The sequence below is a fragment of the Pteropus medius genome, unplaced genomic scaffold (genome assembly GCF_902729225.1).
Source record: "Pteropus medius unplaced genomic scaffold, Ma_sr-lr_union100, whole genome shotgun sequence".
Taxonomy (NCBI): Eukaryota; Metazoa; Chordata; class Mammalia; order Chiroptera; family Pteropodidae; genus Pteropus; species Pteropus medius.
Genome location: NW_024349125.1, coordinates 1,535,075 through 1,549,558, shown reverse-complemented (window position 1 = coordinate 1,549,558; position 14,484 = coordinate 1,535,075). Strand labels below are relative to the sequence as shown.

At 38.3% G+C, this 14,484-nt stretch overlaps 1 protein-coding gene across 18 annotated transcripts in view; it reads left to right on the top strand.

Annotated features, from left to right (window-relative positions):
* AOPEP (aminopeptidase O (putative)) overlaps positions 1 to 14,484 on the top strand; it is a 333,589-nt gene that overhangs the window by 293,170 nt on the left and 25,935 nt on the right. For 15 of the 18 annotated variants that reach the window (XR_005656715.1, XR_005656716.1, XR_005656717.1 and 12 more), the window contains one exon: positions 13,563 to 13,679. Coding sequence is in view for 8 of the 18 variants with exons in the window: in XM_039880464.1 (XP_039736398.1) it covers positions 13,563 to 13,679 (117 nt within the window). In the remaining 10 variants the exon portion in view is untranslated. Of the gene's footprint in view, positions 1 to 13,562; positions 13,683 to 14,484 lie in introns of those variants that run through there. The other 3 variants (XR_005656728.1, XR_005656723.1, XR_005656721.1) reach the window with 2 other exon arrangements.

Genomic DNA, 14,484 nt, shown 5'->3' with positions numbered 1-14,484 from the left:
GTTTTAACTTGAAATTAGTTGATGTTCGTGTTTAAAAAATTAGCTTTTAAAATGGTTACCACAATGAAACTCTAAATTGTGTGAGAAGCAAACTTAGCTTCTAAACAAAAATAGCATTTTCTAACAAAATAAGTTACTAAATTAATTTTCCATACTGTGAAGAGGTAAGATTTCTTGCATTTAAAAATTAAGAAATTTTAGAGGATATCCTAGTAAATGCACGGAGTGAAACTGAGACTGAAAACTACTTAATTGAAATTTTGAAAAAGTTAAAATATTTTTGAAAAAAAATATCGTAAAAGTGGAAGATATCTGAGTCATATAACCTATTTTAGGCAACATTTTTGTAGTTGTTTTTATTTCCTACTCCATTTAATAGCTGATCGCCTTTGGTTTTTTTTTTAAATCTTTAACATAAATTTCTAGGTTGTTCAGTAATTCTTCTAGAATGGATACAGATTGCTGTAAAGATCAAACCAGTGCTGGAAAATAAAGTAGAAAAAGGTTTTTTGTTTGTTTGTTTTTGGTGTTTTGTTTTTTTCCAAGCACATATTTACAGTTGAAATTTTGCTCATTTTGAAAATTCCACTCTACGTTTAAAACTAGATTGAAGAGTTTAATACTCAGAACTGTGAATGGAGTATTTTAATTTTCTAGGGAAAACAGGCCTGATCACTTCCCTTTCTGAGCTTTCCTCTCACTTATTCCCAATAAATAAATTTCCTCATTATCCTTGATATAGTTATTCTAGTTGATAATTGCAGTTTTCTTATTTTGTTGTTGGAACCTATTCTGGTCACCTTTATCTACTGGGACTGCTTTAAGATTGGAAACAATACTGGCCTATGGTGTGTTCTTGGAATGTTCTGGTGGTTTTTGGTGATGAGACAGTCATTAGGCATGAAAGCTGTCCTTGCACCCAGGAAACTGAATTCTAGCATTTGGTGTTTTATTCTTTGGACCGACAAGTAGCCATCCAGCTGATATTAGTGTGAACAATTAGCAACCTCCACCAATACTAATTAAGAATTATGCAGATTGTTCACTAGAAAGATAGTATAGTTTTTTATTCACATAATCTAAACTTTGAGAATGCAGCCCTCCCACACACATCTCTGTACATTTTGCTCATTTCCTGCAGGTGATCCAGGAACATTTGTCGTTCAGAAGGGACCAAACTTTCAAGTTTAAATGTTTTGTTTTGTTTTGTTTTGTTTTTTGAAACAGTGACTTTTTTTTTTTCTTTGTTAGTTGTAGCCAGCATGGTCTGGCGTTTTTCCACAGAAATGCTAATATCCTTGTGAAATAGTATGTACCTTAGAGATTAAACTTTTAAAAAATTTTAAGTACAATGTGCAGTGAGAGAAAGTCTTCACATTCTATAAATTAGAGGAAAAATTGCTACAGCTTTGATTGCCTTTGTTCTCAAAGCCATTTGAATTGCAGGCTCTGTTGGGACTGGTTCGTAGGTACATCGTTTAACTGCTGAGACTAAAACTTCTAATTAGAGTAATTACTGGGTGGGAGCTGACAGGCGGGGCGGGGGCCAGGGGTGTGGCTGGGAAGGGGCGCCGCGCGGTGGGAACCGGGCCCCGACTGGCCACGCGGGGCGGGGCGGGGCGGGGCAGCCTCTGCGGGGATTGGCCGCGAGGAGGAGGCGGTGCGCGGGCGGCCGCGGGACTTAGCAGCCGGCGCCCGGGACGGATCCGGCGGACTCCAGGCTCTTGTCCGCTCCCCGCGCCACAACGGGAGCCTCAGTAAGTAAGACCCTTCCCCCATCCAGGTCGGGCCCGCCTGCCGCAGCACGCCCTGTCTGACAGCTGTGGGGCCCAGGGCCGTCAGCTGGTGTTAGTTAGGAGAATTAGGGTGGTTTCTTCTCCGTCTACCAAATCCCTTCTCATTTTCCTCCCTTTAACCTCAATCTTTCCACCAAATGAGCTTTTAGCAGGAAAGAAAACCAAGCTTGGTTCACAATTATTCGTTCCGCTCTATCATCCTGTCCTTTATTTGCTCGCAGCTAACAGCCCATTTTGTGGCGTTGGTGTGTCCACTACTATGATGATATCATTTGATGTGAATGGGAGTTCTAGTTGCCTTCAAAAATACTATATAGGGTGCTTCTGACGGGCTGTTGTCTTTGTCTTCACGCTTTTGTACTTGTAAACGTATAAAACTTTCAGAGTGCATTCAAGGGCATGGGCTTCGATATTGTAATTTTGGTGTTGTATCTACCAAGCCTTAAAGGAAATAGACTAGGTAAATACGTTTTGATGCTCTCAAGAAAGCTCATTTAGAAAGGACAAATGCAGCAGAAAAAGTAGCAAAAATGACTGCTTCGGGCTGAAGCCTTTTTTAGAAATGTTCTACAAGTTAACTCTAGTCTCTAGAGAACCGTTCTCCTCTTTCCTCTTTTATCAAGGGGTGTGTGCTGACCTAGAGGGGTTCTGATCTTGGGTCTTAATTCCTAGCAAGTATTCTTTGATAGAAACGTGGACCTAATGCCAGACAGCTAACCACAGACACTAAAAGCCGTATTTTAAACTTTGACTCTAAAGAGAAGTTTGAATTGCCCTGTCTCAGATGTTACTTGTAAAGGTCTGAGATGGGACCCTGCATTGTGAAAGCAGTAGAAAACTGGTTCTCAACCTGTGAGGTTGCGTTTAGTAATTTTGAAATCTGTGTGTCTGCCTTTCCTTTTGGGGGGATCTGTGATTACTGGTTATTCAAGTTAATTTGTTTTAAATAAGCTTCACTTTGGGATAGAATATGTAGATTATAGTTGGTGCGTTGTAACTTCGATATGTTAAAAAACAAAGTAGCTGAAATTCCGTTAAAAGGTGGGGAGTAAACATTGTATTTTGAAGTTTTTTTAGTTTTAAGTATGTGAGAAAAATTTCTGAAAACCTATGTAAAGAAAACTATGTTTTCTTAAAGCTAAATTCCAAGTTAATTTATACAAATAAATTAAGCTGGAATACAGAGGGGAGGAAAAGTTTGATTTTCCAGACTATTTTCTATTAAAGTCGAATGAACAATCAGAAAATTTAGAAATCCAGACACATTTTCTATAATTTGCAAAGGTTTTGCACTGTTAAAATATGCCAATAAAATAATTCTGACTTTCTGTAACGTGAGCACATTATGCATACATAAAGGCAGATATGAAAGGAATAAAAATGCTAAAACTTAACTACCATTTTTACGAAATTTCTTTAGGCATCTGTTAGGAATAACTAAATAGAATCCCAAGCGTTGGGATTTTAGATTGCAACTAAAAAACACATCTTAGGTTTAATCGTGGTCATGCCAACACCTTTAGATCCATGGTTAAAAAGTATGTGTTTTGTATCTTCGAAGACTTACTTCTGTCCGTTGACTTTCAAGTACTTGAACTCATATGAGAAAGTATTCCGTGGTAGCAAACAAGGCCGCATTTCAGATTTCCTGCACCAGTATCAGCTTCAGGCTGCTCTGGGGCTGAGTCCAAGTTAGTAAACGTAAGATTATAATGTCTGAACTCTCATAGCAGTAAAGTGGATGTTTTGTTTCAAAAGAACACTTTTATAACACTATTTCAGTCTACTTGTTTAGTTGGGAATAGTTCCTATTGTTATGGGAAGTACATTAATTTATGAATTATTCAGCCATTTGTACATAGCATGCAGTCTTGGGGTAAACAAACCTGGCATCATTCATGTCCATGTAGTTTTATTGTTATGTTTCCCATTCACCTGTTTCACTTTCTCATGTGATATGCATCCACAAGATAGCCATCTTTCTTTTCATGCAGAATGCTCACCCACTAAAAGCTTTCATTCCCTTCAGATGAGCTGCTCTTGAGGTGGAAGAGAGAGAAAAGAAGTTAAAAATGAACTAAACACTTCTTAAGAGTAGGTGAAGCTTGTTTTCTGCATTTCTTTTTCTTGAAGTTCTTAAGTCCATATCTTTAAAAAAAAAAAAAATACAGACTTTTGTGTTGAAGTGACCTGTAAATTAATCCTTTGCTTTATTACTCAAAAAACTTTTCAAAGTTAATCCAGAATGTAAGATGTCTGAATTAGACTTCGAAAGTATACAGGATTTGATCGAAGCCCAACTCCTGTGCTTTATATACATTAAACCATTCTGTGAAAAAAAAAACACTGAGACATTGGATAGTAACATGTACAGTACTCCCAACACATTTTTATTAAATAAAAACAACTTCATTCCTATATTTTTCCAGCAGTAATTCATGGAGTTTGACTCCTTACCCTCTTCCACCTCATACCCCCTCCCCATAATTCCTCTTTAGTTGTGGTTGGTTATACATATATTAAAGGATATGTTTCTTTGTTGACTTTATGACAGAAACCACAGCACAAATTGTGGACATGTGGCTAAAATTTATGCTTAGTTTGGATTTGGTAGAAAGTATAGAAAGAGTATTAGAAAATAAAATCTAACCAAAAAGATATTTCTGTTGTTTTGACTATGCGCCTATGAAGAAGGAAGGACAGGAACTAGGAGTAATGGAATGTCAGTATTTTAGACTAGAATAAATACCCAAGAGTGAAATTTTTTTTATAAATTATGTTTTTTGCTTAAAAATATGTTTAGTGTATGTGTGTGTGCCCATGCCTGAGTGGTTTGTCTAAGCTTAGGGCCAGAGTGGTTGATTCCTTCTGTTTGTCTTTTTCTTACCTTGTAACTCTTGTTAATATCATTGTGTCCAAATGCTGTTGGGGCTTGCTTTTTTTTCAGCTGTTAATTTCGACAATTTGGAAAAAAAAAAATAACACAAATTTTTAATGACAAGTTTAAACGAGGAGATGGAAAGCAAAGAAACATCTCAGAGATACTATTGAATTTTTGCACTTAGAGCAAAATGGGTTGTTACTAACACAATCTAAGTTATTTATTAGCTTTTTAAAAACACTGCAGAGCCATCATTGATTATAGCCAATTACAGTTAAAGACACATTTCGGTTACGTTACCATTAGCTATTAAAATAAGAATCACCTACCACATCTGTTGTTATACAGGACATTTAAAAACTTTTTAAGTTGATATATTTGTGTATATATTACAGATTTGTTTTAGTTTCGAAGTGAGAATCTTCTGACCTGAATTTTCATGTATAGCTATATAAATTTTTTTAATAGACTTAAATCACCGAATTGTTCATTGACAGCTATCTTGCAGTCATTTTTACTGTTATTACTCCGTCGTAATATTGGACATTAAGGACAATTAAGTCCTTTATTTAAATTTGATAAACTTGTGAGTATCGGGCATAGTGTAGGTGGCACATGAAATGAGCAAGATAGGGTTCCATTATTTAAGGAGTTTCCTTGAAAATGTACATTCTTTTTATAGAAGTTTTGTTTGAACTCAGTTATTCTTTGTTTTAACTTAAAATAGGAGGATTCTTTCTTTGTCCATAGATCCTGAAGAACCTATTTTCAGTAAGACCTTAGTGTTTTTTTCCCATTTGCTGATCACTTGTAATTTAGAGGAAAATCTGTGTTTTCAGACTGAGTGTTCCTAAGGATTGCATATTTGTGAATATGAACACCTTAGTTTTGTGCATGCTATAGATCACTTTAACTAGGAACACAGGGCTGTCACAAAGAAAAATCTAATATTGATACAGTTACTAAAACTGTTAAATTTTAATAATCCCACACACTCTCTGATTTTGACATGGGGCAATATAGGAAGTTAGAGAAAGATAGGAAAAAATTCTGGGTTTGAGTGAAATTACAGTTATTGTTTTTTCTCAGACAAAATATTCGATAGTTAATTTGTATTGAAGTGACAGCATAAAAGTCTGAGCATGCAACTGATGAAATACTTTTATATATATTTGCAAAGCACTTGGAAGATTTAAAATCCTTCCAATATTGGTGTCTTGCTCACACAGAATTTAATGTCTTATAGTTGGTGGTATTAGCATTCATCTCTTTTTAGAAGTATGGAAATCAGAACTGTTGAGATCTATGTTATCTTCAAATATTATGACTAAGGAGAGAGAGAGACACTGATAGGTTTCTTGGCACACACTAATGCTAGGGTACCTGCCTGTAACTCACTGGACGTGCTTTATTAGAAGCCCCTGGTTTCCGCTCACCGCCCATCAGAGTATGCGCTTAAACAGTTAGGAATTTCAGTGCTCTTAGATTAGATTGCAGTTTTAAAGTTTTTCATAACATAGATCTTCTCTCCATTAAGTACAATTTTGGAAAATATTTTTAACATGATTTAAGAAAAATAGTTCAGCTTGAGTTGGAGGCAGGGAAAAAAAAAAGAAAAGAAAAAAAAGACCGGACAGCTCATATGGGTTACTCAGAAAAAGTTGACTTAAAGAGTTACTTAATTTCTTTTTATTTTTTGAGGGGGAAGTTATTTACACAAATTCAGATTTATTCTACATTCTGTAATTAACTTTGTCCTTCACTTAATAACATTTCTTGACATCTTAACCAACTTATAGAAACAGTTCCATTTCATTCTTTTTAATAGGTGCATAGTATTCCATTGTGTGGTTATATGCCATAGCCATAATTTTGACACATAAAACGAGCTGACAGTTTTCATAATAAAGGTATATTATGCAAGCTTTATAGTCATTTGATGTACCTTAAGGAGTCATAAATCAGTATGCAATTACAATTTCGAGCTGGAAAATATCACTAAAAGGTAAAAACTCAGGTTCATAAAAATGTATACGCTTATTCAAGATAAATAACATCAGTTATTAAATACAATATTAACTTAGGTAAGAGTATTAATTCTAAGGGCATGAGAAGCAGATTAAAAAAAAAACTATGAGTACAAGAAAAGTCGCAGATATTTTCTGATATCTTCAAGTGTTCCAAATTCTGTAGAAAGCCTGAAATACACCCAACGTTGATCATGCCATTGTTGTCATGGCAGGGCAAGTAGGCTGAGTCACTTAGGAATTTATAGTTTCCTATTCATGAACAGTGATTTTCTTGAGAAGCATAAAATTTAGATCAGGAATGGTGTCGCTTTGGCCCCTTGGGTTATTGGTCTGGTAGGTTTCTGAGAAGAGAAACATGAAGATCTCAAGCACCTCTTATAAGATACTTGGAAATTTTCAGTTTGAGTGTTTACAAATATTTATTTCCCAAAATGTGTAATATAAACCATTAGTGTACATATGGTTTTAAGAGATCCAGTTGCCAAGAGGATTACATTTTATGCAGTTTAAATAATATGCTTTGTGTCAAATTGTATATAGTTTGGATGAGACCTTTATAAAAGTTAGGGAAATGTCAGCACATGAAAATTTGACCCTTATAATCTGGAAATGTGAGAATAATTTATACCAATAAATTTTTTTCAGATACTTTTTGCTAATGATGTCTGTTTTAGTCACTGTGGTGCCAGTTTTGCAAGCAGCGTGACCAAACCATGGTTCAGAAATGCAGTAGTCTTTTTAAATAGTAGCTTTTAGAATTGTTTCCCCCAAAATATAGTAAATATGCTTTTTTTCCCACTGTGAAATAAATTATATGAACATTTGCTTCTGTTTGATTTTTCTTTCTCAAATTTGCAGCCATACTCCCTAAAGGATATTTGATCATCAAAAATAACATTTCGTTGGACAAATACATGGCTCTTGTTTTATTTTGAAGAAAATTGTTTTCACTTTTAATTAATTTGGTGCCTTTCATCTCCTGGCAACTGAAATTTGTGTCCCCAAAATAATGTGAACTATAGACGTTTATACTTGGCAGTTTTTTAAAGTGTATTAAGGTTTCGCTTCAACACATAAAAGATGGTTTTTCTTTTTTAAGTTTTGTTTTTAGTAGCAATTGTTTTTGATAACAATTCAAAGCAATTCTGTTTTTCCTCTATACAAGTTACCAGTTTAGACTAAAAATATTTTAATTATATTATGATATCCTAATGACAGCAGCTCTTGGGCACACTCTTGCCTATATACATATTATTAAATATTTCATTTTTGACACTTAAAAAGGTTTATCATTAAGAAAGTGACAGATGAAAGAAGATTATATACTAACATTGATGTGAAGACCGTGGTCCTCGCCAGTGCTTGGAATAGGCAAGGTCAGCTGCAACACCACAGTTCTGATACTCTTAGGATTTTGTGTTTCTTTTTGGGTTATGAGAAAGGAGAACTCTTTTGTTTTGAGAAACTTCATCAATTATTTACCCCATTTTCAAAAATCATATGAAAATTTATACAGCTTAGAGATTTTTATTTATTTTGGTTCCAGTTCTGTCTTGTGTCCTGTGGTCAGAGTTCCTTGTTGCCCCCAATGAGAAAACTGTATGAATGGGAGCTATTCGCTCTCCCGCCTGTGGACTGTGGAGGCACCTGAGAGTGTATAGTGTGGTTTCTGAGAAGAGTCGGAAGGAACTTGTTAGTCTTTGGAGAAGTCTTATTAAAAAACACACACACACACACATTTTATATCTGTGGGATTTCCTTCTTAAACAAAGGGGCAAAGGAGAACTGCTGTCTCAATTGTGCTCCTACACCAGAAAGCTTTCTGCATGTGACTTTCAAAGGTCAGCCACTTCAAGTCTGGTTTGGACCCTGCTTGTGTTGAATTTGAGCCAGCAAGTCTCCAGCATACAGGAGAATTTGAGATTTTCTCCCTCCCCCATTTCTTCTGTTTTTGTTCAGTGTAAACAGTTCCTGCCGTAGAAACATAGACAAATATAGCAGAGAATACTTTTCTGGAAGAAGAATGCTCCCTAAGCATTTTTTAACCATTTTTGGGAAGAATTGATCTTTCTGTGTATTTCAGACAGACTGAAAGAGAGGGAGGCCATTGCTGTAAATTGAAGTGACATCATATGTATTGCCCCCATTGATCTGCTTTTAGTCTCCAGCCAGGATAAAAGGAAATGGCATCAGGGAGGAAGCATGCTTCATTTAGGCACAGATCCCAGAGTGATAATGGGGTAATAATAGAACTCACGCCACTGTCAGTCGGTGGCTGCATTAGTCCCAGGCTCCTTCCCGGTCTGGGAGCCTCTCAGAGACTTCCTTCGTGGCTGCAGCCGCCAGCTGGGCCGCGAGGGGAGGTGCTCTCCTTTGCTTTCGGAGGGGTGCAGGCCGAGGGGCTCGGATATTCACGTGCACTGGATTCCTTGTGTTCGGCGCCTGCCCGTGGAAGGTCAGTAGTGGGACACATCCGTGACATTTTCTGTAGGAGACGAGCTGGCCTCTTCTGCATCCTGCTAATGGAAGAGATGGTGGAGGGTCTCAGTTGCGTGGGTGGTCCTTCTGGGAGCCAGGGGTGAGTGATGTCCCCTGTGACAGCAGTAAGAGGCTTCTGGAAGAGTCAGGGTTTGTTTTCTTTGTGCTGCTTGTAGACTGGGAGAATGGATTCGGAAAATTCATATTTTCTTTCTAAGAGTCTACGTAGAAACTCTTTAAACCCGTTCAAAGTTGTGCGGCTTGCCTCAGCTCTTAAGTTGAATAGGAAAAATACCAGGTAGACTTTTCTTTTTCTTCGTACATTTCTGGTTAGTTAGCAACTACGAAATCCTCCATGTTTAGAGCAAGAATACAGACCTCTAAATCCTTAACAAATAGCATTTGTATTGACTGACCTCCTTTAGCATTTTGTTTTTTTGTATTTGAGTTAGTGTTGTGGAGTTCTCTATTTCAAGTACCCACATGACTCTGGCACCCATAGCCTTATTTTGTCTAAGTTTCCGAGGAAAATGCATTTTAAAAATACCGACTGGTTTCTGTATGGAAAAAATAATCCCATCTTGAATTCCTTATTTTTGCAGAGGACAGGACTTTCTATTCCTGTCACTGTTGAACTGTGCCTGTGAGCACTGTAAGACCCCCAGAAATAAAGGCAGGTTCTTTTTTTAATGTTCAAAAGAGCTGCTTTTTCGAGAGAATATTCTAAAACATGTACTTTGTTTTTCTTAATCTCCCCGTAGTGTGACTAAAGCCATGTTTGTTTCCTCCGGTACCACTGTATTAAAACACAGTTGGCCTAGGAGTCATGTGAAATTTAATTTGATTTCTACGTAGGTGGGAGTGGAATGACCCACACATTTCCCATTGCCACCGTGCCAGCTGCCAGGGCGAGCCGCCCGGCACTGCATCCAAGCTCATTTGTAGTGTATCTCTCTCAGTTGCTTTGCAAACTTTTGGTTTATTACATAGTTCTTCTTTTTCATTGTAGGGTGGCTTTACAGGGAGTAAATGTTTATTTTACAAAGAGAAATGTACTGTATTAAAGCGAGCTACTCACCACATTTTTGCTTTAATATCCTCTTTTCAAGATCTGTACTCACATGTAAAAATTATGTAACGGTTACTTACTCATTTGTGAATGAAAGATACTGAATTAGTTTTATTCTCTGTGTTCTAAAATAGCATTTGATCATTGATGTTCTCTACTTTTCTCATTGGTAAGAAACTACATTCTCCGGGAATTAGAAGAGTTAAAGTTGAAAGGCAGATGGCGACAGGTTGTTTACTGAATGAGAGTCACTTACACAGCCCATTCTGGAGAGTGGACCCAGCAGCACTCACAGCACTGGGCAGGACTCAGGGCCGCGTGCATGTCCTGGTTCTGCCCCCTCTGAACAAGCCAGCTCTTGCAGCAGAGCAGTCTGCTGGCGCCTCCAAGCTGAGGAGGGCTACCTAGAGGGCTACGTGCATGCCTGCTCTTTACCTATCTCCAATTAGAGTAAATTAAACTTATTAAAGATTCGCAAAGGTTTGACTCCCTCCGTTCCATCTCAGATGTTTATCTTTAGTCAGGGGGCTTAAGCTTCAAATATTTTTTCCATTGCGTAAAGTTAGAACAGGACCGAAACGATCACCGATCCTGTTGTTTTGTTTCTGTGTGCAGACGCATGAACTTCTACTTAGAGAAAGCTACAAGAGATATAAAAATACGAATCCAGATATTTTGATAGGTTCACATATTAGTAATTCTTTGATTTTAAACTGGAATTGCATTTATTGGTTAAACCCAGTTAGGGGTAAGTTGAGGACCAAGCTCATGATCTTCCTCAAGGGTTTCTTTCCTCTCTGGTTCTCTGGTTTAAACTAAATCTCACATGGGAGTTCCAACAATAGACCTCTTTGTGAGCGTGGCACATAATAGGGAGATGCTTTTCTTTCTTCTCTGTCCTTCCCTGTAATTCTGCAATTTGCAAATTGCCAGGCTGGTTCCTGCTATATTTAGTCAGTGAACCAGGCCCCTACCCCCAGCCAGTGGGTGTTCTGCACTGTATCAGGCTGGGCCCTTCTCCAGAAGCTGTCTTCCTGTGTCCCGAGTGGCCTCAACATTTGAACTGTTGCTGCCCTGGGCTTGGCTGCTGACCAGTTTTGAGAGTACCCATGGAGGTACAAGGCTGGGTGGCTACTCTGACCCAGTCTGGAGCCCTCCCCACCCCAGCCCCCATAGAGGCAGGTGGACTGCTGTGTGATGGGCATTCAAGCCAGGCCACCTTGGGGTGGGAGTCACGTGGAGAACACTAGAAAGAGATGAAGTGGGTCGGGAGAGACCATGATGAGGGAGAAAAGGCAGACTCTGTGATGATGGTTCAAGTGCAGAAGGACAGTCAGGGAGTGACTATAGGGGTGTGAGGGATGCACTCAGGGCCGGGCTGAAGGCTCAACCTCCACTGTCAAAAGGCCCCTCTTGGAACTCAAGGAAGAAAGGTCCGGAGAGGGAGGCTAGGCTGCAGGGCGAGACGGCTAGGCAGGAGGAGGTCCAGGCAGCTTGGGTGCTGGCCGAGCTGCCAAGTCAGAGGAGGTAAAGAACCCCACGAGTACCCAGTAGCAAAGGGTTCACGGTGTAACTGGGTGAGGAAGCTCTCCAAAGGCTGGTGGCCCCGAATTTGGCCATTTTATAAAACAGATTTCTTTTAATATAAAAGTAGCCTCATGTGTCTAAAACTATAGAAAATGGAAAACCAGTGTTCTCGTTAATAGTTGTTATGTAGTAACTTTATATCTTTAAAGCATCTTACAGGCACATGACTTCTAAGGAAAGGAAATTAAGTGTTAAGCATTGTGAGTCCTTGTGGAGAACCTCATGGGTCAGTGCTGGTTGTAACCCTCTGTTTTGGCTGAAGGCCTCTAGTTTCTCCTGTCAACCTGAGAGAGGATTCACAGCACAACTCTTAAATACATGGAGGGATGTTATAAAGTAAAAATGCCCAAGAATCAAGAGACGTGTATCTGCGCCTGTCTGTAGGGAAGTGGGTGTTTTATTAGAACTTAGGAGGGCAAGGTAAAGAAATACAATAAATGCTTTCTTTGTGGCATTACGTGATGAATGTTGTGTGTGCAGTCCACCCGATTTTCCCCCTCCCGCCTTTTGGGAAAGTGTGTGTGTGCGTGCACATTTGTGTATGAGGGGCAGGCAGAGTGCACACTTGGGAGCAGAAAGGTAAAGAAAGGTAGAGAAACCAATAACTTAAAACATTTCTTTGAGATGTTCTTACGAATATCCTGTTGGCCTAGTATTGACTTGCATACTTGTAAATTTGGGTTCGTTGACAGAAACTACCTGGGCATAAGGAGGGATAGAGAAAAGCTAAATGTAGAGAGTAGTGGAATTCATAATAATATTTTAAAACCTTAATCGTAGAACATTTTTCATTTTCCACAATATATATCATACATGTATTTTTTCCTTCATTTATAGTTTACGTGAGCTCTGTCTGCTCTACGGCCTCATCTAGGCACCGCAGCACAGTAGTGAATAAGATAGTTTCAGCTCTTAGATTTCACAAATCTTGTTTGTTTATAAAATAGTTTTCATTGTTTTTATACCATATAAAAACACCCTCCTCTCTTTGCCCTTCACTACTAGTAACACCATTTCTTACCTGTCCTGTATGAAAACAGGAATATGAGTGACTCCGTGTGCGTGTAATGATGTGCACATTTTATTTTTTTAACGGAATAATAAACTTATAATTTTTTATAATGGATTGTGAGACATGTTCTTGTTTCATTATATGCTCTTTATTTCCTGATGTACATTTACAGGGTTCAGGTGGTAAGGAAGGAAATCTGAAAGCGGCTTCTTATTTCTGTTATTCCAATATGTTTGCCTAAGATCAATGGTTTCTTGAATGTTTGTCTAGACTAAATGACATTTGTGGCATAGGCATGCCATGAAGTAAAGAATCTAATAAACCATGAGAATTATTAATAAAATAATACAGTCTTTATCATTTCACAGTGTATGCGTGTATTAAATCATCATCTTGTACACCTTAAGAAATTACGTCGTACAACCTAAAAAATGAAAAAAGATAAACACAGTTTTGAACTACTGTAAATATAGAAGTGACATGATAAGCCATAAAGAAGCAGGCTTAATCAGGCCCCAGAATGCATTTTCTTTGGGGAATACAGTGTAAACCCCGAGGTTTTACCAAAATCAAGTTTACAGTCTTCCCGTTTCAGACATCTACTGAAATACCCAGGTTACCCTGGATTTGCTGTCTTTGTTCTAAACGTTTGGGTTTATTTCTTGTAAGATGAATGGCATTTTCACTGGCTGTTTGGTTTTGTCCTTAGCTTCTTCCAGACCAGCTGGTCTTGCTTCTGGAGCATCTCTTGGAGCAGAAGACCCTGAACCCCAGAACTCTGCGGAGCCTTGAAAGGACGTACCACCTCCCCCAGCAGGATGCAGAGGTAAGCCAAGAACGCCCTGCCCTCACAGTTGTGAAGAAAGGTGATCCCATCACATCCCACACTGTTGAAACTGCTATTTTCATTAGCAGAGTCCCATGCTGTGTGCTTATGAGTGAAGAGCAAGCACTTCCAGCCAAGTGTAAACTGCTTCCCTGGTTGTAGTCACTCCAGCAGAGGTCCCCGGAACCTGGTTGTTACTGGGGTATTCTAAGATCCTGAGTTTTTCTCTCTTAGATCATAAAGAGAGACATAAGTCTCCTAAAGGAGTGGGCAGGCAGGGTGGAGTGCTTTTGAATTGTAAGCTCGGGCGGGTCATTTTGTGCATGACGGTGGCACCGTCCTATTGCACATTAACGAAACTTGGCCTTGGCTCAGATGAGCCAGAGCTTCTTGGTTGCATTCAGTTAGGACAGGAAAGGAGCCATGTGTAAAGGAAATGAAAACTAAATCTAACAGCCGTGGTTTAAAAAGCAAAATTGGATGCTTGTGGGAAAGCAATGTGGTTCTTAATATCTTTTAGCTTATCGTAAAGAATGCAATGTGAATCCTAAGATGAGTTCCAGGGATTTTTTTTATGTACATAAAATAAAAATATTTATTGTATTTAGTCATCTTAAGTAAAAAAACAAGCACAGAGTCAAAAAGAGAAAAGCTTTTTTATATAAAACTCCTAAAATGTAAGTAAGTATGGTTTGTTGAAAATGACTGAACATTTTTAAACTGTGCAATCCAGTATGGCAGCCATCGGGCATGTGTGGCTGCTGAGCACTTGATACGGGGCTGTTTTGAATTTAGATGTGCTATG